The 22,736-nt window shown below is 47.1% G+C and overlaps 1 protein-coding gene across 4 annotated transcripts in view; it reads left to right on the forward strand.

Moving 5' to 3' along the window:
* Positions 1-22,736, forward strand: part of LOC147108540 (engulfment and cell motility protein 2) — a 166,883-nt gene that overhangs the window by 103,718 nt on the left and 40,429 nt on the right. For all 4 annotated transcript variants that reach the window (XM_086005207.1, XM_086005209.1, XM_086005208.1 and 1 more), the window contains 6 exons: positions 9,584-9,662; positions 16,554-16,604; positions 17,501-17,623; positions 18,703-18,831; positions 21,103-21,207; positions 22,395-22,503. In XM_086005207.1, the coding sequence (XP_085861333.1) occupies positions 9,584-9,662; positions 16,554-16,604; positions 17,501-17,623; positions 18,703-18,831; positions 21,103-21,207; positions 22,395-22,503 (596 nt within the window). The remainder of the gene's footprint in view (positions 1-9,583; positions 9,663-16,553; positions 16,605-17,500; positions 17,624-18,702; positions 18,832-21,102; positions 21,208-22,394; positions 22,504-22,736) is intronic.

Raw genomic sequence — 22,736 nt, forward strand, 5'->3', positions numbered from 1 at the left:
GCCCCGTAGGCTGTGTTGCCTACCCGGTGCCAGGGTTAAGGACATCTCCTCTGGGCTGGACAGAAACTTGGAGTGGGAGGGGGAGGATCCAGTTGTCGTGGTCCATGTTGGTACCAACGACATAGATAGGACAAGGAAGGAGGTTCTGCTGAGGGAGTTTGAGCAGCTAGGGGCCAAATTAAAAAGCAGAACCACAAGGGTAATAATCTCTGGATTATTACCTGAGCCACGAGCGAATTTGGCTAGGACAAATAAAATAAGAGAGTTAAATGCGTGGCTCAAAGACTGGTGTGGGAGAAATGGGTTTTGCTTCCTGGGACACTGGCACCAGTACTGGGACAGGAGGGAGCTGTTCCGTTGGGACGGGCTTCACTTGGCCAGTGCTGGGACTAGAGTCCTGGCGGATCATATAACTAGGGCTGTAGAGAGGGCTTTAAACTAACTAGTGGGGGGGAGGTTCCTAGAGAGCAAATAATAAAAATGACAACAGAGAAGGTCATAGACTTAGGTAGCAGTGGGGAAATTAAAAACCAGAGCGTGTCAGGAAGGGGTAGAAGGTGTGGAGTAAAAGGTAAAGTAATAAAAAGGGCAATAGCAGGAACTAAGTGTCACAAAACATATTTGAAAGTTCTCTATCTGAATGCACGTAGCATTCGTAACAAAATAGACGAGTTAAAGGCACAAATAGCTACATATGGGTATGATCTTGTGGCCATTACAGAAACATGGCTGCAGGGTGACAATGCCTGGGAATTAAACATACCAGGTTATTTAACAATCGGGAAGGACAGGCAGGAAGGAAGGGGAGGTGGGGTGGCTATGTTAATAAAGGAAGGAATCACTGTAATACAGAGAAATGATATTGGGTCAAAGGATCAGGATAATGAAACAGTTTGGGTGGAGATAAGGAATAATAAGGGGAAAAAAACACTAGTGGGTGTAGTATATAGGCCTCCGAACAGTCGCAACTCGGTTGGACGGAGTATCAATCAGGAAATAGTTGAGGCTTGTAATAAGGGAACATCTATAATTATGGGGGATTTTAACTATCATATAAATTGGACGAATCAAATTGGGCAGGGCTGCCTTGAGGATGAGTTCATTGAGTGTATTAGGGATGGGTTTCTTGAGCAGTATGTAACTGAACCAACCAGGGGGCAAGCAACCTTAGATCTGGTCCTGTGTAACGAGACAGGATTAATTAAAAATGTCCTAGTAAAGGATCCCCTTGGAATGAGTGACCATAACATGGTTGAATTCCATATTCAGTTAGAGGGTGAGGAGGCTGTATCTCAAACAAGCGTGCTAAGCTTGAATAAAGGAGACTATGAAGGTATGAGAGCGGAATTGAGTAAAGTGGATTGGGAAAATAGGTTAAAGGATAAGACGATACATGATCAGTGGTGTACATTTAAGGAGTTATTTTACAAATTCCAAAAAAAGTATATTCCACTGAGGAAAAAAAGGGTGTAAAAGAAAAGACAGCCATCCGTGGCTAAGTAAAGAAATTAAGGATAGTATTCGACTAAAAACAAGGGCATATAAGGTAGCCAAATCTAGTGGGAGGATAGAGGATTGGGAAAACTTTAAAAGACAGCAAAAAATAACAAAAAGATTGATTAAGAAAGGGAAGATAGATTATGAAAGTAAATTAGCAAAAAATATAAAGACAGATAGTAAGAGTTTTTATAGTTATATAAAAAGAAAAAGGGTGGCTAAAGTAAATGTTGGTCCCTTAGAGGATGAGACCGGGAAATTAATGGTGGGAAATATGGAGATGGCAAAAACACTGAATGAATATTTTGTATCAGTCTTTACAGTAGAGGACACCAAGAATATCCCAACACTTGACGAGCAGGGGGCTATGGGGGGGAGGAGCTAAATACGATTAAAATCACTAAGGAAGTAGTACTTGGTAAAATAATGGGACTCAAGGCGGATAAATCACCTGGACCTGATGGCTTACATCCCAGGGTTTTGAGGGAAGTGGCGGTAGGGATTGTGGATGCATTGGTAATAATGTTCCAAAACTCCCTGGACTCAGCAAAGGTCCCGGCAGACTGGAAAACTGCTAATGTAACACCCTTATTTAAAAAGGGCAGTAGACAGAAGGCTGGAAACTATAGACCGGTTAGCCTAACATCTGTGGTAGGTAAATTTTGGAGTCCATTATTAAGGAGACAGTAACAGGACATTTGGATAATCATAATTTAATAAGACAAAGTCAGCATGGTTTTATGAAGGGGAAGTCATGTTTGACAAATTTGCTGGAGTTCTTTGAGGAAGTAACATATAGGGTGGATAAAGGTGAACCAGTGGACGTAGTGTATTTAGACTTCCAAAAGGCATTTGACAAGGTGCCACACAAAAGATTATTGCTTAAGATAAAAAATCACGGGATTGGGGGTAATATTCTGGCATGGATAGAGGATTGGCTATCTAACAGAAGGCAGAGAGTTGGGATAAATGGTTCATATTCAGACTGGCAATCAGTAACCAGTGGTGTTCCGCAGGGGTCAGTGCTGGGTCCCCAACTCTTTACAATCTATATTAACGATTTGGAGGAGGGGACCGAGTGTAACACATCAAAGTTTGCAGATGATACTAAGATGGGAGGGAAAGTAGTGAGTGAGGAGGACATAAAAAACCTGCAAGGGGACATAGACAGGCTAAGTAAGTGGGCAGAGATTTGGCAGATGGAATACAATACTGGAAAGTGTGAGGTTATGCACTTTGGCAGGAAAAATCGTAGAGCAAGTTATTATCTTAATGGCAAGAAACTTGAAAGTACTGAAGTACAAAGGGATCTGGGGGTCCTGGTGCACGAAACTCAAAAGGTTAGTATGCAGGTGCAGCAAGTGATTAAGAAGGCCAATGGAATGTTGGCTTTCATTGCTAGGGGGATAGAATATAAAAATAGGGAGGTATTGCTTCAGTTGTACAAGGTATTGGTGAGACCGCACCTGGAATACTGCATACAGTTTTGGTGTCCATACTTAAGAAAGGACATACTTGCTCTCGAGTCAGTACAAAGAAGGTTCACTTGGTTAATTCCGGGGATGAGGGGATGGACATATGAGGAGAGGTTGAGTAGATTGGGACTCTACTCATTGGAGTTCAGAAGAATGAGAGGCGATCTTATTGAAACATATAAGATTATGAAGGGGTTGGATCGGGTGGATGCAGGGAGGATGTTCCAGATGATGGGCGAAACTAGAACTAGGGGGCATAGTCTTAGAATAAGGGGCTGCTCTTTCAAAACTGAGATGAGGAGGAACTACTTCACTCAGAGGGTGGTAGGTCCATGGAATATGCTGCCCCAAAAAGCTGTCGAAGCTACATCATTACATAAATTTAAAACAGAAATAGACAGTTTCCTAGTAGAAAAGGGAATTAAGGGTTACGGGGAGCGGGCAGGAATTTGGACATGAGTCTAGGTTCGGATAGGTCATGGCCCTGTGGGTAGCGGAGCGGGCCCAGGGGCCGTGTAGCCTGATCCTGCTCCTGTTTTCGTGTGTCTAATGCTGTTAGATTCAGGAGATAGTCCTGTCATAGTGGATTGGCGGTTAGGATCAGATCAGCCATGATCTTATTGAATGGCGGAGCAGGCTCGAGGGGCCAATTGGCCTACTCCTGCTCCTATTTCTTATGTTCTTATGTTCTTAACAGCCCAAACGGAGTGATGACCGCTGTTTTGGGGACGTCTTGAGGGTGCACAGGGACTTGGTGATATCCGCGGACGAGATCCACTTTGGAAAATACGGAGTTGCCAGCCAGATGTGCTGAAAAATCTTGTATATGGGGTATTGGATACCTGTCCGGTGTAGTGGCCTCGTTTAGGCGTCTGTAATCACCGCAAGGCCGCCATCCGCCGCCTGGTTTAGGTACAATGTGCAGTGGGGAGGACCAAGGACTGTCGGAGCGTCGGATGATCCCGAGGCGCTCCATGGTCTGAAACTCCGCCTTTGCAGCTGCAAGCTTGCCGGGTTCTAATCTTCGCGCCCGAGAGTAAACAGGTGATCCTGTTGTGGTGATGTGATGCGCCACACCGTGCCTCGTGACTGCAGCCGAAAAAGCCGGCCTGGTGAGCTCAGGGAACTCGCCGAGCAGGCGCGTAAACCCGTCCCGCGATGGAACCGCACAGACGACCGACCAGGACACGGCGGTGCTGCGGTGGCAGGGCACCGCGTGGAAAGTGGACGCATTAAAGAGTCGGCAGTGTTGGACGTCGACCAGAAAGCCGTTGGCACAGAAGAAATCGACCCCCAGGATGGCCTGTGAGACCTTAGTTGTAATGAACTCCCACACAAAACGCTGTTCGGCGAAGGTTAAATTGACTGTCCGTTTTCCGAACGTGCGAATAGCTGCGCCATTAGCTGCCACGAGGGAAGGACCGTGCCCGCCGGATTGTAGATCCAGCTTTGAAGCTGGCAGAATACTGCACTGGGAACCAGTGTCGCACAGGAATCGTCGCTCCGTCATGGAATCCATAATGTAAAGGAGTTTTCCCGCTGAACCGACCGCCATGGCGACCTGAACGTGTTTTTTCAGACCCTGCTGTCCGTCTCAAAGCGCGGGCTTGCTCAAGTCTTTTTTTGGGGGGAGAAACTGCAGGGAGGACGGCAGCATCGAGCTTTGGTGCCAAAACGTGCGTGGTACGCGCACCAGCCTGCTGGAGGAGGGCTGGGCTTCGCTCGCGTGGGGGAAGGGCGCCTCGTGGTTGCACAACACTGCTGTGTAACCGTAAATATCTCGTCTGCCTCTGCAGCGAGCTCAGCACAGTCCGTGATGGCAGAATTGGCTAAGGCCGCTTGAACTGGTTCAGGTACCTGGCAGAGGAAGAGTTCGCAGAACGAAAAGCATTGGGGCTCCGAACCCAAAAGCGTGAGCATCTGGCTCATCAGTTCCGATGGTTTTGAGTCCCCGAGGCCGGGCATAGAAATAAGCCTGTGTGTGTGCTCTGACTTATTGAGATCAAACACCTGTAGCAAACGAGTTTTTAGAGCTTCATACTTGCCCTCAGCCGGTGGATTGCCAAGGAGGCTGACGACCCGCGAGGCTGTGGCGCTGTCGAGAGCGGAGACCACGTAGTAATAACGGGTCGAATCCGCTGTAACCTCCTGGAGTGCAAACTGGGCTTCTGCCTGGAAAAACCATGCTGCTGGTTGCTGTTCCCAGAACTACGGCAGTTTGAGGGCGACAGCATTCGTGTTCATTATGGAATCTCAACGAAAGTTGTCCAACGAGATCGGGGTCACCAATGTAGGAACGGAGGTTCCTATCCGAATACTGTAATGGAGTTCGACTCTGAATCAAAATAACAAAGTTTAATAAACAACGAAGTTAGCTAGTAAACTACAGGAGAAGATGTGCACAGGTCTGTTCAGGTTGCAAGGCACTCGACTGCTGGAAGGTTCTGGAAGATGACGTCATCGTGTTCTTCGCGCCACTGGCGGTCATGTGATCGGCGTCATGACATCACGCAGAGTGCAGGAGTACATACAGTATAGTTAACAGACAGTTTAAAGGTTCAGTCCACAGCTGCACTACACTGTAGTTAAAGGGATTATTACTAATTGCCCTGAGTCTCTTGGTGGCTCCGCCACAACTTCAAGTAATTCAGGACAGTAAAACCAAACGCTCGGAAATTTAAATTAGTGAGAAGTGAGTTTAAATGGGGTATTAGGCAGGCACTCATTACTCAAGAATCAGAGTCTGACAGCACAGAAGGAGGCCATTCGGCCCATCGTGCCTGAGCTGACACTTTAAGAGCAGTCCAAATAATCCCCTGCTCTTTCCCCATAGCCCTGATAATGTTTCCTTTTCAAATATTTATCCAATTCCCTTTTGAAAGTTACTGCGTTTATATTTTTAAAAAAAAAAAAAAAAAAAAATTTTTTTAAATCCTCATTTCCCTTCTGGGTCTTTTGCCAATTATCTTAAACCCTTGTCCTCTGGTTATAGACCCTCCTGCCAGTGGAAACAGTTTCTCCTTATCTACTCTATCAAAACCCCTCATAATTTTGAACACCTCTATTAAATCTTCCCTTAACGGTGCCCTCCCAATTGAGACTGCAAGTGATCTAAGTCCTTCTCTAAACCTTTTGCTACATTCTCTGTCTCCACTGCTCTCCCTATTTTAGTGTTACAGCGAATTTGACAGGCTTGCAATTATGCTTGCTATCTGTTATTATATGTTAATGTAAACTGAAAACCGGGAACCAAGTGTCGATCTTTGTGCGGCTCCACCTAGTATCTCACCTCCGTCTAATATCACACCTTGTGCCTGCCCTCTGCTTCCTATTTTTAAACCAACCTCTTCTCCAGTCCTATATACCCTGGATTTGTGTGGCTTTTTAGTTTAATTGGAGCTCTTTCATATGAAACTCTTGTCAAAAGCTTCCTTAAGGTCCAAGTAAAGTATATCACAGGGAGTTCCACTATCTACTTTAACATTCTCAAAGTAGCCGAGAGGGTTTGTCGGGCCTTTAAATGCACACTGTTAGTTTCTTGTTAAATTACTGAGATACAGGTAATTCTGCTGCCTGATGACTCTAGGATAAGGCATCATGGCCTAGAAATTCAGTCGCATTTGCGGCCACTTATTGGCTAAGGAATGGTTTGCGCCGGAAGTTTTTTAGTGCCCGAAATTCAGTTGGTCCCTAACATCGGCGTTAGCCGGTAGCGCTGCGCCGGCACCGATGACGTCATCGGTGTGCGCAGCGCCCCGGTTCCAATGCGATTCCGTGCCAACTGCCAAATTCAGTTGCGGCTGCCTCGCCCGTAGCGGCCGCAAACAGCGTTTGAAAAACGGGGCCTTGCAGCTCCAAGAGGCCGGCGCATAAAGGTGGAGGGGCGGCCGGCCGCTTTCCCGGCGGCCGATTGGCCGCTCCTTCCTCCCCGGACTCCCACACCACCCCCCCCCCCCCCCCCCCCCCCCCCCGCGGCATTGGTGTCTGACCCCCGCGAGCCCGGCACTTCTCCGTGGTGCCGGGCTCATTTGCCGGGGGAATCCAGCGGCGATCTCACGGCTGCAGGCAGCTCCTCCTTAAGAGAAGGAGGAGGCCTGCAGTACCCCAGCCTGCCGCACCGCATCGGGTGGCGCAGCGGCAGCTGGACGCCTGAAACTGACTTTCAGCGCCCCAAGCGAGGCGGCCAAACCCTGCAATAGCGCCCGCCTCCGTCTTGGGTCGCTGCAACTGAATTTCAGGCGGGCGCTACGGGAATCCGGGCGAGCGCTAAATTTTGGGCGCTAAAGACCTGGCGCGGCGATAGCGAATTTCTAGGCCCATATTTCCACATTCAGTGCAGTACTGAAGGAGTGCTGCACTGTCAGAGGTGCCGTGTTTCAGATGAGATGTTAAACCGAGGCCCTGTCTGTCCCTCGGGTGGATCGGTAATAGATCCCACGGCGCTATTCGAAGAAGAGCAGGGGGGGGTTCTCCCGGTGTCCTGGACAATATTTATCCCTCAACCAATATCACTAAAACAGATGATATGGCCATTGATCTCATTGATGTTCGCGGGATCTTGCTGTGCGCACATTGGCTGCCCCGTTCCTTACATTGCAGCAGTGACTACACTTCAAAGAAAGTACTTAATTGGCTGTGAAGTGCTATGGGACATCCTGAGGCTGTGAACATCACTTTATAGTTCTTTATTCATACAAAGCTATAAATGCAGTGAACAAGGACTTTTAGGTATGATGCAATGTAAGCCGGGGAGGGGATAAGGTTAGTACTTGGTGATTACCCATCCTAGCCTGTACTCCATGCCACACCTCTGAAAAGCAATCTACTCTCACCTGGCACATCGACCCCTGTTAACGCCGAGTCCTGGACAACCGAAACTGGGTTCAACGTTCCATTCATTAGTAAGTTGGCTTTTTTTTTGTGGATTCTGAGTGGATGGCACAATAATACGAGGGTGTCCCTTCCCCACCCCCACCCCCACGATTCTCTGCAACAATGAGCTGTCAGTCACCACTGCATCAATATGGAGGATCACCTCCGTTATACCAACCAGACTTAAGATAATGCTTCGTAATAGTCTGCTAGATTATCAGGGATTCCAATTATATCTTGACTGCCTTCAAACAGCTTTTCATCTCCCTCAGCCAAAAGCATCTAGAATACAAAGCACACATGAGCTGTCTGACAATTTTGATTATTCGCAATACCTGGCGAATCCTGGGCTCTGTTAATCAATTGTACTTAGTAATGCAGCTTCATGTCCCTTTAGTTTTAGTCTGGCCTGGTGCAATAAATGTGCTTTGTATATACCCAAAGAATTTGAAAGTTTACTCATTTGACAGGCACAGAAGATAAAACTAATGCTTTGCTCATTCGCTCCCCCACCCAACTTAGCAACCCTTCACTGACTTGCGAAGCTAGGTCTATGTATTAGGATGTCCATCTGAGGCACGCGTTGTTCCCTGTTTATCAGACACTGCATTATTTCACAATGACTGCACCTTTTCACTTGATCAGTATGGAATGATTAGCTCCTGCTTATTCATTCGGTATGGACATCGCAGATCAGTAATTCGGAGGGCAGTGTCGATGGTTCTCTGTGTAGCAGTATGTGAATTCAGGGCTGTAATCTCTCACTTTGGGGTTCAAATGACTTTCTAACAACAACTTGCATTTATATAGCGCCTTTAATGTAGTAAAACGTCCCAAGGCACTTCACAGGAGCGTTATCGCACAAAATTTGACACCGAGCCACCTAAGGAGAATTGGGACAGGGAAGAGGGAGGTTATAAGGAGCGTCTTAAAGGAGGCGAGAAAGGCAGAGAGGTTTAGGGAGGCAATTCCAGAACTTAAGGCCTAGGCAGCTGAAGACACGCCAATGATGGAGCGATTAAAATCAGGGATGGGCAAGAGGCCAGAATTAGAGGTGGGCAGATATTTCTGAGGGTTGTGGGGCTGGAGGAGATTACAGAGATAGGGAGGGGCGAGGGCATGGAGGGTTTTGGAAACGAGGATTTGAAAGCATGACCTGAACAACCTATGTTATTAAACCGTCCTACGGTATTGCTGTTTTTGTGGTCTATCCACGGGAAATTCCGTCTTTCAGGTGAGACATTAAATCGAGTCCCTATCTGCCCTTTCAGTTAGACATAAACGATTCTATGGTGCTGTTCAGAGAAGAGCAGGAGAGTTCTCTCCGGTGTCCTGGCCAACATTTACCCCTCAAATAATGCCCTAAACAGATTGTCTGGTCGTTATCACATTGCTGCTTGTGGGACCTTGCTGTGCACAAATTGGCTGTTGTGTTTCCTACATCATAACAGTGACTGCACTTCAAAAATAATTTATTGGCTGTGAAGCGCTTTGGGACGTCCTGAGGTCGTGAAAGGCGCTATATAAATGCCTCGTAATTTCACGTGTTTACGGTCGTGCTGCCTGGGTAAGGTGGGTGGACATCGGTCTACCACGATCAGACCTATCGAAGCGGTAAAGGTGCTTTGGGAGTGTTTGGTGTTTCCTGTGGAGGTGAGAGAAAGCGTGCGACACAGTGTGAACCCACAGCAGCCAGTCTCTCGCGGCCAGTAATTCCGGACATGCCGTTGTCTCTGCAGATCAAACCAGGAGATCCAGACGTACGCCATTGCGCTGATCAACGCTTTATTCCTGAAGGCTCCGGAGGATCGCAGGCAGGTTGGTCTCTCGTCTGTCTGTGTCTCTGCTTCTGTCTGTCTGTGGGTGTCTCATTTTCCCCACTATAATCTTTTCAGATCCCTCTCGCAGCTTGCTTATCCTGTGCTGTCATCCGGCTTAAAACATCCTGCATTAGAGTTGCTTTGTTTAAGGTCATTAAGCGGTTACTAACCAAGTTCCCTTGTGCTGCTCACTCACTGCCGACTACAACCACCCTCCATTCATTGCTGCTCTCTGCTTTCTTTTGCCAACTTTCCTCTCAACAACAGTAGCAGCGTGCATTTATCTAGCCCCTTTAACATAGCAAAACATCCCAAGGTGCTTCACAGGAGCTTAATCAGACAAAAATTGACACCGAGCCACATAAAGAGACATTAGAACAGGTGGACAAAGATGTAGGTTTTAAGGAGCGTCTGTTTAGCCAGTCTCATATTATAATGGGTGACCTGTTCTCTATCTAATCAGCAATGCCATTCTTGATTCCACCACCTAGAAGGACAAGGGCAGCAGGTGCACGTCCAAGATCCCCTCCCAAGACGCATACCATCCTGAATTGGACAAATATCGCTGTTCCTTCATCGCTGGGTCAGAATCCTGGAACTCCCTACCTAACCGCATTGTGGGAGCCCCTTCTGAAAGAGCTTGGCCCTTTTCCCTGTGTCCTTCCAATTTTACTTTTTTGAAATATTTATCCACTTCCCTTTTAAAATCCATATTGGACTCTGCTTCCACCACTGATCTGGTAGGACATTCCATCACCTAACAGCTCTCTGTGTAAAAGAAAAGATTGGTCCTGCCCTCTCCTCTTCATCCTTTTGATTATCTTAAATTGATTCCCTACAGTTACAACTCACTGACCAGTGGAAATAGTTTGTCCTGATATACCTCATCAAAACCCTTCCTGATTTTGAACATCTCTATCAGATCTCCTCTTAACCTTCTCTGCTCTAATGAAAAGAGTCCCAGTTTCTCCTTGTAGCTAAAACTTCTCATCCCTGGTATCATCTTAGTAAATCTCTTCTGTACCTACTCCATAGCCCTGGCATTCTTCCTAAATGTTAGTATGGAAAATATGAGGATAAGGGAGAAAAATAATGTTGTGGATATGTATTTTCCCCTGATTCTCTTGGTCACAACTCCCCTTTGTTAGCGAGCTGTGTCCCATAAGGCTCCATTAAAGTTAGTGGCTTTACCCCCAGTGATCTGTTTTAGATTCCCATCCCCTCGAGCTCCAATAGACGCTCGTGGTCCCTCCACCCCACCTCTGTTGTGCTCTTGTCATACTAACCGCTTGTCTCTTCTTGTTGCTGCTCCAACTCATGCTGTGTGGATACGGCCCGTTGGGTCTCTGCTGTCACCGTCAGTCTGTCCTTCCCTCCTCAGAAGGGGAGGAGTCTGGTCTCGATCTGCCTTTGACAGTAAGTAGTGATTGACGCGCGTCATTTCAAACCTTCAGTGCCACAGCGGGCAGTAACGGGACACTAATTATCTTTCTTCCTCGAGCACCATTCACACATTGTCGCACTACTGGTTCTAGAGAAAATATGTTTGTGGTGTGGTGGATAGTTGGTGCTGTATGTGGTCTCCTACTCCCACATTCTATGTTAAGCCCCAAGAACTCTGCCTTAGAGCCAGTTTGTTTTCTCCCAGCTAAAAACACTGCTCTCTGCTCCTCATGTCACCCCCTTCCGCTGTGGGATTGAGATCATGGTTCAGGAGTGTAGGATCCAGTAAATAGTCCTTACCTTTTAACCCCGCCCCCCCCCACCACCACACAGTTTGCTCATTTAATTCTATTTCCAAAGCAGCCAGTCTGCATTTCCTTTCCCTTTCAGGGCTTTCATCCCTAGAACTTTGCGTCTCCTCAAAGATTGCTACTGACCGACACAGCTCTCGTACAATGTCAACAAAACCGTGCTGTCCTTATTAGGAAATAGATACAAAGAATCAGATAGAAAAACAAAAACATCTTGCATTTATATTGCGCCTTTAACATAGGTGCTTCACAGGAGTGTTATTAAACAAGATTTGACACTGAGCCTCATGAGGAATATTAGGATAGATGACCAAAAGCTTGGGCAAAGAGTTAGGTTTTAAGAAGTGTCTTAAAGGAGGAGAGAGAGGCGGAGAGATTTAAGGAGGAAATTCTAGAGCTTTGGGCCTAGGCAACTGAAAGCACGGCTGCCAATGGTGGAGCAATTAAAATCGAGGATGCTCAAGAGGCCAGAATTGGTGGAACACAGATCTCGGAGGGATTTAAGGCTGGAGGAGGTTAGAGGTAGGGAGAGGTGAACATTTGAACATGGGGCTGAGAATTTTAAAATCGTGGCATTGCTGGACCCGGGAGTCTGTGTAGGTCAGCGAGCACAGGGGTGATGAGTGAATGTGACTTTATGCGAGTTAGGATATGGGCAGCAGAGTTTTGGATGAGTAAAACTGAATGGATGCTGTAAATCTGGTTGCAGACTGAATTATAAGCTCTCATCAGGTCTTCTATGGCAACCACCATTGATCAATCACATGCTCGCAAAATGCCATGAAGAAGCAATAAAAGTGGGCAAAGAAACAAAAGGGCACAAATGAACAAGGGCTGGAGAAGCTGGGATTGTTCTCCTTAAAGCAGAGAAGATTAAGAGGTGATTTCCTGGAGCTATTCAAAATTGTGCGGGGTTTTGATAGAGTAGATAGGGAGAAACTGTTTCCACTGGCAGGAGGGTCGGTAACCAGAGGACACAGGTTTAAAATAATTGGCAAAAGAGGCATGAGGGAGATGAGAAGAATTTCTTTTAAGCAGTGAGTTGTCATGATCTCGAATGCACTGCCTGAAAGCGTGGTGGAAGCAGATTCAATTGTAACTTTCAAAAGAGAATTAGATAAATACTTGAAAGGGAAAAATCTGCAGGGCTATGGGGAAAGAGCAATGGGAGTGGGACTAATTGGATATCTCTTTCAAAGACTCACCACAAGCATGATGGGCCAAATGGCCGCCACCTGTGCTGGATCATTCTATGTTCCTATGACTGAGCCACACAAACGGAATTGGAACATCCCACTGGGCTTAGCTGTTGGTCATTTGATTTGTCTGCAGGACCTGACCCCCCACTGCCTGCCTCAAAACAGACCCAACACTTCGGACTGTACATCAACACCAACATTGGCCAAAGGACTTGCTTAGTGTAAAATCTCTCCGCTCGTTTGCCATTGCTGATTGGCATTTTAAGCATGGATCGTGCCCGTTACCGAACCATGTCGTGCTGCCTCCCACATTTGCTCCGAGTTCTCGACCTTCACCGGTGAGGAGCAGCTAAGCTGTAGATCCATGTCATTCAAGAAAAAATTGTAAAATGGAAAAAGCCCCATCTGCCTGGAAGTCACTTATCTGCATCCATAGATTACCCTTCAAAAAAGGGCATCCACAAATTACCCCTTAAAAGTGGGGTTGGGGGACGGGGGGTGTTGAGAAAGACTATGCCAACATCATCCTCTTTCCGGGATGCTATGCATTTGCACCATGACCCATCTCGCCATGCCTGCCGTCAGCTCACTCCCTACTGCCCCTTGGCAAAACCCAGGCACAGGTGGTCCCCTCCACAGAGGGCAGTCAGATTTCTCATACAGACCCTCCAAAGGAATGGTAGAGTGCTCTCCGTGAAGGGTTTGGATGTCTCTAAAAACTATGTTTCATCCTGCAGAGAGGCAGGCTAGAGCTGCCCGGCTAGCGAACCTAGAGTGGTCCATCCAGGAATTTCCCTATCAGCTCACAGGCATTTGAGAACTCTTAAGGAGAAGGGCTAAGCTGCCTGAGGCTGGTTTGCAAGACCAATGCTTAACACTTATACAAGTGTTCAACCAGTGATGTTGCTGAAAGCCTCAAATGTCCTCGTTCCAGAGGTCCCTAACCCCAGAGTCGAACCGTTACTCAGATGACTTTTGTGGAGTATCTTATGGTGACTCTTCTGTGGGCCACAATCACAGGTGACTGGGCTGACGCACAGTTATTGGCATCTGTTCCCAATGTAGACTGAGCACACAGGATAGTCTGGCAGAATATTTCCACAGTGGCTCAGTTGCAGCATTAGCAGAACCATGTCCAGTGCCCCAGTTACAGTTTCGGTGGAACCCTTGACCAGTATTCCGAACATGCAACAAGTTTACTTGCGAAGGGCTTTGCTAGTCCTTACGTTAGGCCCAGTGGGCAGGGTTTGTCCATCAGAAGGCAGGGCAGCTCCAAAAGCGCACTTCTGCATTACTGCAATCGCTGCCCTCACCAAAGACAAAAGTATTGTCTGCCACGTTGCAGCAACAGCCAGCATTTCTTGCCTTGGACTTCAAGATCCATGACTTTTGACATTTTACTCTCAATTCCTCTTGAGAGATCTCTCTTTCTTCCCACCTAGGGTGGGGGCGAGGTCAAATATTGAAATTGTATCCAGAAACATTATAGTTGATGGTTTGGCGAGTGAAAGGCAGTGTCTGTTGGAGTAGGGTCTCCCACCTTGGTCAGTTGACACAGCGGGTAGATCGTGACTGTGCAATTGTGTAAAACAGGTTTAACCCCCACTCCAGAGACTTGAGCACAAAATCCAGGCTGACACTCCAGTGCAGCATGGAGGGTGTGCTGCACTGTCGGAGGTGCAGTACTGAGGGAGCGCAGCACTGTCGGAGGTGCAGTACTGAGGGTGTGCTGCAATGTCGGAAAGGGTGGTGAAGGCAAATTCAATCGTGACTTTCAAAAGGGAATTGGATAAGTACCTGAAGGAAAAGAATTTGCAGGGCTACGGGGAAAGGGCGGGCGAGTGGGACTAGCTGAAGTGCTCTTGCAGAGAGCCAGGACGGGCTGAATGGCTTCCTTCTGTGCTGTGTAACCATGCTATGATTCTACAAAAAGGAATACGAGAAAAAACTTGCGAGGGATATCAAGGACAACGCTAAATGTTTTTGTAAGTATTTTAAGAGAAAGCGGGTGGCTAAGAGTAACATGGGCCCCTTAAAGGCAGACTCTGGTGATATTGTAATCAAATATCAGGAAATGGCAGACTGACTAAATAGCTACTTTTGTTTCAGTCTTCACAGTAGAGGATGATAAAGTACCAGAGATAGGATGGAAAGCAAAAATAAATCAAAGGGAGCAACTTACTCGATTTAATACATTTAAAAAAATTTTTTAATGGTAATGCAGAAAATAATGAGACTAAAGATAGACAAATCTCCAGGACCTGATGGTTTCCACTCCAGGGTATTAAAAGTAGGTGGTGAGGAAATTGTAGCTGCTCGAGTCATGATCTTCCAAAAATCAATTCCCAGAATTGTCCCCTTGGATTGGAAAATTTCCAATATCATGCCACTATTTAAGAAGGGTAAGGGAGATAAACTGGACAATTAAAGGCCTATTAGTCTGTTGTGGGGAGTTACTAGAATCTGTTAATAGGGACAGAGTGACTGATCAGCTCATGTTTGTTCAAGTGTTCAGAGAGAGCCAGCATGGATTTGTAAAGGGCAAGTCATGTTTAATGAACCTAGTTGAATTTTTCGAGGTAGATAAAGGAATACCTATGGACTTCCAGAAGGCATTCAATAAAGTTCCACATAAGAGACTGTTAACAAAAATGAGAGCGCATGGAATTGGAGGTAACCTGTTGACATGGGTAGGAAATTGGTTAGGAGGCAAGAGACAGAGAGTAGGGATAATGGGTATGTACTACGATTGGCAGGATGTGACTCGTGGTTTCCCTCGGGGATCTGTACTGGGGCCTCAGCATTTCACTCTATTTATAATTGACTTAGATGACGGAATAGAGAGCCGTAGTTTGCTGACAGCACCAAGTTCAGTGGCACAGTAAATGGTGTTGATGGCAGCAGAAAGTTGCAAAGGGACATTGATCGACTAAGTGAGTGGGCAACACTGGCAGATGGAATTCAGTGTGGGGAAGTGTGAGGTCATCCACTTTGAACCTAGATAGCTCAGAGTAGTTTCTCAATAGCAAGAAGCTGGGAACTGTGGAGGAGCCGAGAGATTTAGGGGTCCAAGCACAGGAATCACGAAAAGCTGGTGGGCAGGTACAGAAATAATTACAAGGGCTAATGGGATGTTGGCCTTTATCTCGAGGGGGCTGGAATACAAAGGGGTGGAAGTTATGTTAGTTATATAAAGATCTGGTTAGCATCCATTTAGCTACTGCGTTGAGTTCTGGGCACCGCACCTCCGGAAGGATATACTGGCCTTGGAGGGGGTGCAATGCAGATTCACCAGAATGATACCGGGGCTAAAAGGGTTCAATTGAGAACTGGTTGCAAAGGCTAGGCTTGTATTCACTTGAATATAGAAGATTAAGGGGTGACGCATTGAGGTGTTTAAAAGGATTGAATGAGTTGATAGGGTAGGTAGAGAGAAACTATTCCCTCTGATGGGGAGTCCAGAACAAGTGGGACATAACCTTAAAATTAGAGCTAGGCTGTTCAGGAGCGATGTCAAGGAAGCACTTCTTCACACAAAGGAAATCTGGAAAACTCTCTCCCTCAAGAAGCCGTTAATGCTGTTCAATTGAAAATTTCAAAAATAAAATTGGTAGATTTTTGTTCAGCATGGGATTTTCAGGGTTACAGAACCAAGGCGGGTACATGGGGTTAAGATACAGATGAGCCATGATCTAATTGAATGACGGAACAGGCTCGAGGGGCTGAATGGCCTCCTCCTGTTCTTTTATTCCTAGTCCCAGATAAAAAAATTGCCTTAAAAACAACAAAGGAATGTGGGATTGGGGACCTTGTGTGCAATGCAGCAAGCCTCCTGCAGGTGGTGTGCAAGTTCAGTCTAAGGCACGAGCAGGTAAGCGTTTTGTTGGGTACCTGAGCCAAGTCTCTGTCTGTCTGAATCCTGCTGTGTCCCCACAGGAGATGTCCACTGTCCTGGCACAGAAGCAGCTGCGGTCCATAATATTAAATGTAAGTACAGCTGAAAAGGCCAGAAGTGAATTCGGCTCTGAAACATTTTTTATCATCAACAACCTTTTTCTGTGAATAAAAAGCAATTTCACCTCCAAGAAAAAAACAGCGCCTCGAGCATAACCATGTCTGAGGGAAAACGAGCAGCTCGAGCTCATGTTGAAGTAATGAGCAGCTGCTCCTTTTTTGGAGGGGTACGGCAGTGTAATGATGATTACATAACTGTCTCGTAATCCAGAGATCGGGAGTTCAAATTACACAGTGGCAGCTTGAAAATTTGATTCAAATTTAAAATAAAAAGCTGGTATCAGCACGAGTGACCCTGACGCTGGTTCACTAAACCGGTTCACTAATGTTCCTTTAGGGAAGGAAATCTGCCATCCTTACCCGGTCTGGCCTATACGTGACTCCAGTCCCACACCAACGTGGTTGACTCTTAATTGCCCTCTGAAGTGGCCTAGGAACCAGCTCTTGCATCAAACCTCAGGCCAACTAGGGATGGGTATTAAATGCTGGTCTTGCCAGCGACGCCCACATCCTGAGAATGACTACGAGTTGGAGAAGTTATCTCCTGGAGTAATGACCAGTTCTGCTCTGGCTCATTATGGGAGCAGATCTGTCTTCGCCAGCGTACAGCCGCTCTGCCTAGTACGATCACAGTCCAGTGTCACAGACTCTTTCTTTAGGCCCTTTAGACTTGTTTGCTATTTTTGGCAGGCCCAAGAGCTGTTGAATCGTACACGGGTGTTTATACCGACCGTGAATAGCACCAGCCCCTCGTATTTATTCTGTGTGTCGGGAATGTATTCCAAGCTTGTGCAAGGGTTCTGCGCGCTCGCACATTCTTTTCCTAATGGATTTGCACCTTAAAGTTCCTCGTTGTCTCATTTCTGCAGCACATTATTCGAGGAAACCGCCCAATAAAAACGGAAATGGCTCATCAGCTATACGTCCTTCAGGTCCTGACCTTTAACCTCCTGGAAGAGCGAATGATGACCAAGATGGACCCTCAGGATCAGGTCATTGACGGAGTTCATAATTGTTTTATTACAAGTCTCTCGTGCGTTTGTTTTCTCTCTCTCTCTCTTTCTCTTTTTCTCTTTTTTCTTTCTCTTTCTCTCTCGCTCTCGCTCTCGCTCTCTCTCTCTCTCTCTCTCTCTCTCTCTCATCCCCTCTCATCCCAAAGACTGCATCTCCGACAGTGCAGTGCTCCCTCAGTACCGCACTGAGAGTCAGCCTTGCTTACGTGCTCAAGTCCTGGAGTGGGGCTTGAACCCACAACCTTCTGACTCGGAGGCAAGTGATATGAATGAGCCAGAAGACCAAATAGGCTAGACGAGCCAAATTGTCTTTTCCTGTTGCAAACTTAGCTTATCTCACTGTCATGTGAGCCAACAAAGGGGAAAGGTTACACTCTAGCACCCCTCAACCTGGTTGAGAGGGACGGTTGTGTCAGAGTGCCATGTCATTGCACTGTCTCCTACCCTTGACTCACTCCTGCGCAGGACTTGGAAACAGTGGCACTTGTTACTCCCTCAGTCTTTTCCTCCGACAGTCTACAAGCTAAAGTTAGTCACCATTTTCTAATTCATCTTAGCTTCTCATTAACCCTTTACAGCCTCAGTAGTACCCTGCAGTAAAAGGCCTCACCCTTCACCTTGGTTTCTTATTAGAAACTATATTGGGCAGGAAGTGTGACATTGTTACCATGGAAACAGAAGGATGAATAATTCATATGTGTATATACTTGCTTTAAGATCTTTTGACCTTCTAACTCGGGCGTGGGCGAGGGATAAATGATTCTGCAATGTATCATCCTTTGGCCAGTGTCCAGGTAACTGGCACTGCTCGGGAAATAAGTGACTGTTTACCAGTGATCCAGGTGTAACCCTGTCTTCACTCTGACTGTGATCCAGGTGTAACCCTGTCCTCACTGTGCATCCGTCAGTCGGAGACGGTTGCTGATTATATCAGTTGAGTAAGTATAGCGTCCCTGACACTCTGATAGCTGGCCACCTGTGCTGCAGGTGTGTTCATGGCTTGCCCGAGCTGGGAAAGATCCACTGTAACATACTACTTTCCTTTTGGTTTGTCACAGGCTCAAAGGGATATCATATTTGAACTTCGAAGAATTGCCTTTGATGCTGAGTCTGACCCAAACAGCAGCAGCAGTCTGGAGAAGCGCAAAGCCATGTACACGAGGGATTACAAAATGCTGGGGTTCATGGTATGTCCAGTACCTGTACTTTGATCTACAGCAGTGAGTGCCTCACAGGAGCAAAAAGGGACTCCATACAGAGAACTTCAGATGGACAACTAGGAATGTAGGTCATCTCATGAGCTCCAAATTCAGTGAAATTATTCCACAAGCGACTTAAACAAATAGAGAATTGGCCTCCGTTACACTCCTGCAAGCCCTCACGTACACCGATGCGACACGGAGAACCCACCGCGCGTGCGGAGACCCCCCGCGTGCCGCACCGCGCGTGCAGAGACACCCGCCCGCCGTACCGCGCGTGCGGAGACCCCCCCCCCCCCCCCACACACCGCACTGCGCGTACTGAGACCCATACAGGGGCGCACACAGTCCTCGAGACATTGTGGCAATGAGACCTTGCAACGCTCAGTTACAAATGGGAAGCATCAAAGTTGCAGAAGAGCTCGGTGGGAATATTCATGACAAATTATGCATTCCAACTCCGTGCCAGGGTAATGGAGTCTCCTTGAGCTTCATGCTCCACTAGATCGGAAACATGCCAGCTTGTGACTCTGTTAATGCCCTCCTTCCCGCTGTATCTTATCCCAGTATCACACGTGACAATCTTCCTGTTTTGCTGGCGCTCTTCCACTCCCACTGCTAAAAATTTACATTTTAAGCTGCTGATTCTGCGTTAGGAAATGTGCAGCTCACTCACACAGTGGGGTTAAAACCATTTCTGGTACCGAGCTGTACTGGTTGGAGCTGATTCATACGTTTCTCCTTTCCTCTTCCCCCGCCCCGCCCCCCCCCCCAACTCCACCTCCAATTTTCTCTCCTCTCTTGAAGTCACGGACCTATGGTTGGTCTAGGATTCACTGATTTGGACGCCCATCACACTTGTGGGAGCCTAGACAGTGAGTATTGACAGGCAATGAGAATCACAATCGAGGCTGACCCAGTCTTCACCCAACGTGCCCATACAAGCACTTTCCAGTAAGGCGGGGGGTGATTGGTCACTGGATAATATTCAGGAGCAGAAACCCACCCCTACCCCAAGAGGCAAGACGTAATTGTAACCTCCCAGCTCCCCCACTTCAACACTGCCGGTACCTGGGGCCTTTCTGGTCTGTGTGGCTCGGAGCTACACCAGGAGTTGTGGATTCACCTCCTGAGGGATTGAGGAAAGCCCTGTAACCAATGTATAATACAACACAACTCCCACCAGGATCCTGGATTAGGTTCTCTTACAAGCTCCAGTTAACATGTAGCAGATAGACTGCTTGCTTTTAGTCGCTCCCTGTTCTCGGAGTGCTATAAATGTTCTAAATTAATTTGCACATCAGTCTGTTCCTAAATATACATGCGAACAATGAGGGACAGGAAAAGACCCTCTGGTCCATCCAGCCTGTCCCATACAACTGCAACACTGTGTATGCACTCTATATATACACATCCACCCCACCTGAAACCCATGTGATCTCCTGGGAGAGGCGGAAAGCCGGGTTAAAAACCCAGGCCAATCAAGGAAAAAAATCCGAAAAATTCCTTTCCGACCCCTAGGCGATCAAAACTAGTCCAGGAGATCACGCTGGCCCTGATTTACATTGCGCAGTACATACCTCTTGCACAAGGTGATCTCCACCCCAGCCAGAAACAGCTCCGACTCTCACTTTAAAGAATTCAGCAAATGGACGTCAACCGCATGAGCCCACAGCCTGTTCCAGAGGTCCACTATTCTCCAGGAAAAGAACCACCTCCTGGCATCTAACTTAGTTCAGGTATTACGTAACTTGAGGCTATGACTGCTGGTCCTCCCATCTCGATGTGGTTTTGAATTTTCAGCAACAGTTGGGGTTTGTGCAGTTCACCAGCTCAGTAACTCATTGAAACTTTTAAAATTCTAACTGGACTAGACAGACTAGATGCAGGAAGGATGTTCCCGATGGCGGGGGAGTCCAGAACCAGGGGTCACAGTCTAAGGATAAGGGGTAAGCCATTTAGGACTGAGATGAGGAATTTTTTCACCCAGAGAGTGGTGAACCTATGGAATCCTCTACCACCGAAGACAGGTGAGGCCAATTCATTAAATATATTCAAGAAGGAGTTAGATATATTTCTTGAGGCTAAGGGGATCAAGAGTATGGGGAGAAAGCAGGGACAGGGTACTGAATTTGGATGATCAGCCATGATCGCATTGAATGGCGGAGCAGGCTCGAGGAGCCGAATGGCCTACTCCTGCTCCTATCTTCTATGTTTCTATGTAACGCCCCATTCATCCTTAACCTCTTGTCCCCGCAGAACCACGTCAACCCAGCCATGGATTTCACCCAGACTCCTCCGGGAATGCTGGCGCTGGACAACATGCTGTACCTGGCCAAGGTTCACCAGGACACCTACATCAGGGTGAGAAAACACGTGCTCCGTTCTTTCCAGATTTCATGCTTCCTCTTCCACGTTTGCTGATTCTTTCTGGGTGCAGTTCCGCAGGCGCTAGCAGGCCTCTGGTACCTCACCCAATAGCTGGTCTTCACATGTGCCATTTGACTGTGGGAGGCCAAGTCCAACATCCAAACATGCACTTCCCAGCAGCGTCGCTGAATAGCTTGGCTGATTTTATTTCTTTTTTTTTCTTCCATTCCTCAGCCCAGATGCTCCGAGGAGGACTGTAACGAGCCAGCCCAGCTGAGATCAGCACAGACTGGGGGTGGAACATGGAATCTTCCTGCTCTGTAGGGCTTAGTGCACTTACCCACTAAATGCGCAAATTCCCATTCTTGTCAGACTGTTTAATCAGTTTCATTTTCATCTGATGTCAGCCTTGGCTCGGTAGCGCTCTCGTCTGAGAGTCAGAAGGTCATGGGCTCAAGCCCCACTCCAGCAACTTGAGCACAAAAATCTAGGCTGACACTCCAGTGCAGTACTGAAGGGACTGCTGCACAGTTGGAGGTGAGACGTTAAACCGAGGCCCCGTCTGCTCTCTCAGGTGGACATTAGATCCCATGGCTCTATTCAGAGAAAAACTGGAGAGTTCGCCCAATGTCCTGGGCAACATTTACCCCATAACTGGCCAATGGCATTATAAACAGACTATCTGGTCATTTATCTCACTGCTGTTTGTGGGATCTTGCTGTGCACAATTTGGCTGATGCATTAGCCTACAAAACAGTGACTGCACTTGTGTTTTGGCACATCCTGGGGTTGTGAAGGGTGCTATACAAATATAAGTTTGTTCTTCTTTCTCCTACACAAAAGTTGCTTCTTTGTAGTCTAGTCTAAAGGCACTATGGTATTACCATGGTTATTGCTTAGGAACATAGGAATTTCTAGACGATAAAAGACCACGATCCATCCAGTTCTCCTTCTACAGTCCTGGTTGACTAATCATAGCAATCGATCTCTTTTCAATTAGTCTACAACAGACTAGACACGGGACAAGGAAAACCCCAGTGGTCGAGATCTTTGGGAACCATAGGTCCAAAGTCACCTGCTTAATCTAACGTTGGTGCTGCATTGGTTCGAGATGACTTCGGATTGTGGTATCCTTGTACTGTTCGCAGTTCTGCTCATTGGTGTCTCATGTATGCCTGCAGATTGTCCTGGAGAACAGCAGTCGAGAGGACAAACACGAATGTCCTTTTGGACGCAGCAGCATCGAGCTCACCAAGATGTTGTGTGAGATCTTGCAAGTCGGAGAGCTGCGTAAGTCTCAATACTCTGAATCAACTTTCACACTTTCAAATGGCGGTCTATACTGCAGTCAGTCTCGACAAATAGCCTGCATTTGTGTAATGCCTTTAACACTAAAAGAAAGTCCCATGGCTCTTTGCTGGGTCACAAACTTGGAACTCCTTATCTAACATCACTGGGAGCACCTGCACCACTCGGACTGCAGCGGTTCAAGAATAAGGTCCACCACCACCTTCTCGAGGGTG

This window comes from Somniosus microcephalus, chromosome 13, assembly GCF_052327205.1.
Source record: "Somniosus microcephalus isolate GS21.2 chromosome 13, FLI_Smic_1.0, whole genome shotgun sequence".
Classification (NCBI taxonomy): Eukaryota; Metazoa; Chordata; class Chondrichthyes; order Squaliformes; family Somniosidae; genus Somniosus; species Somniosus microcephalus.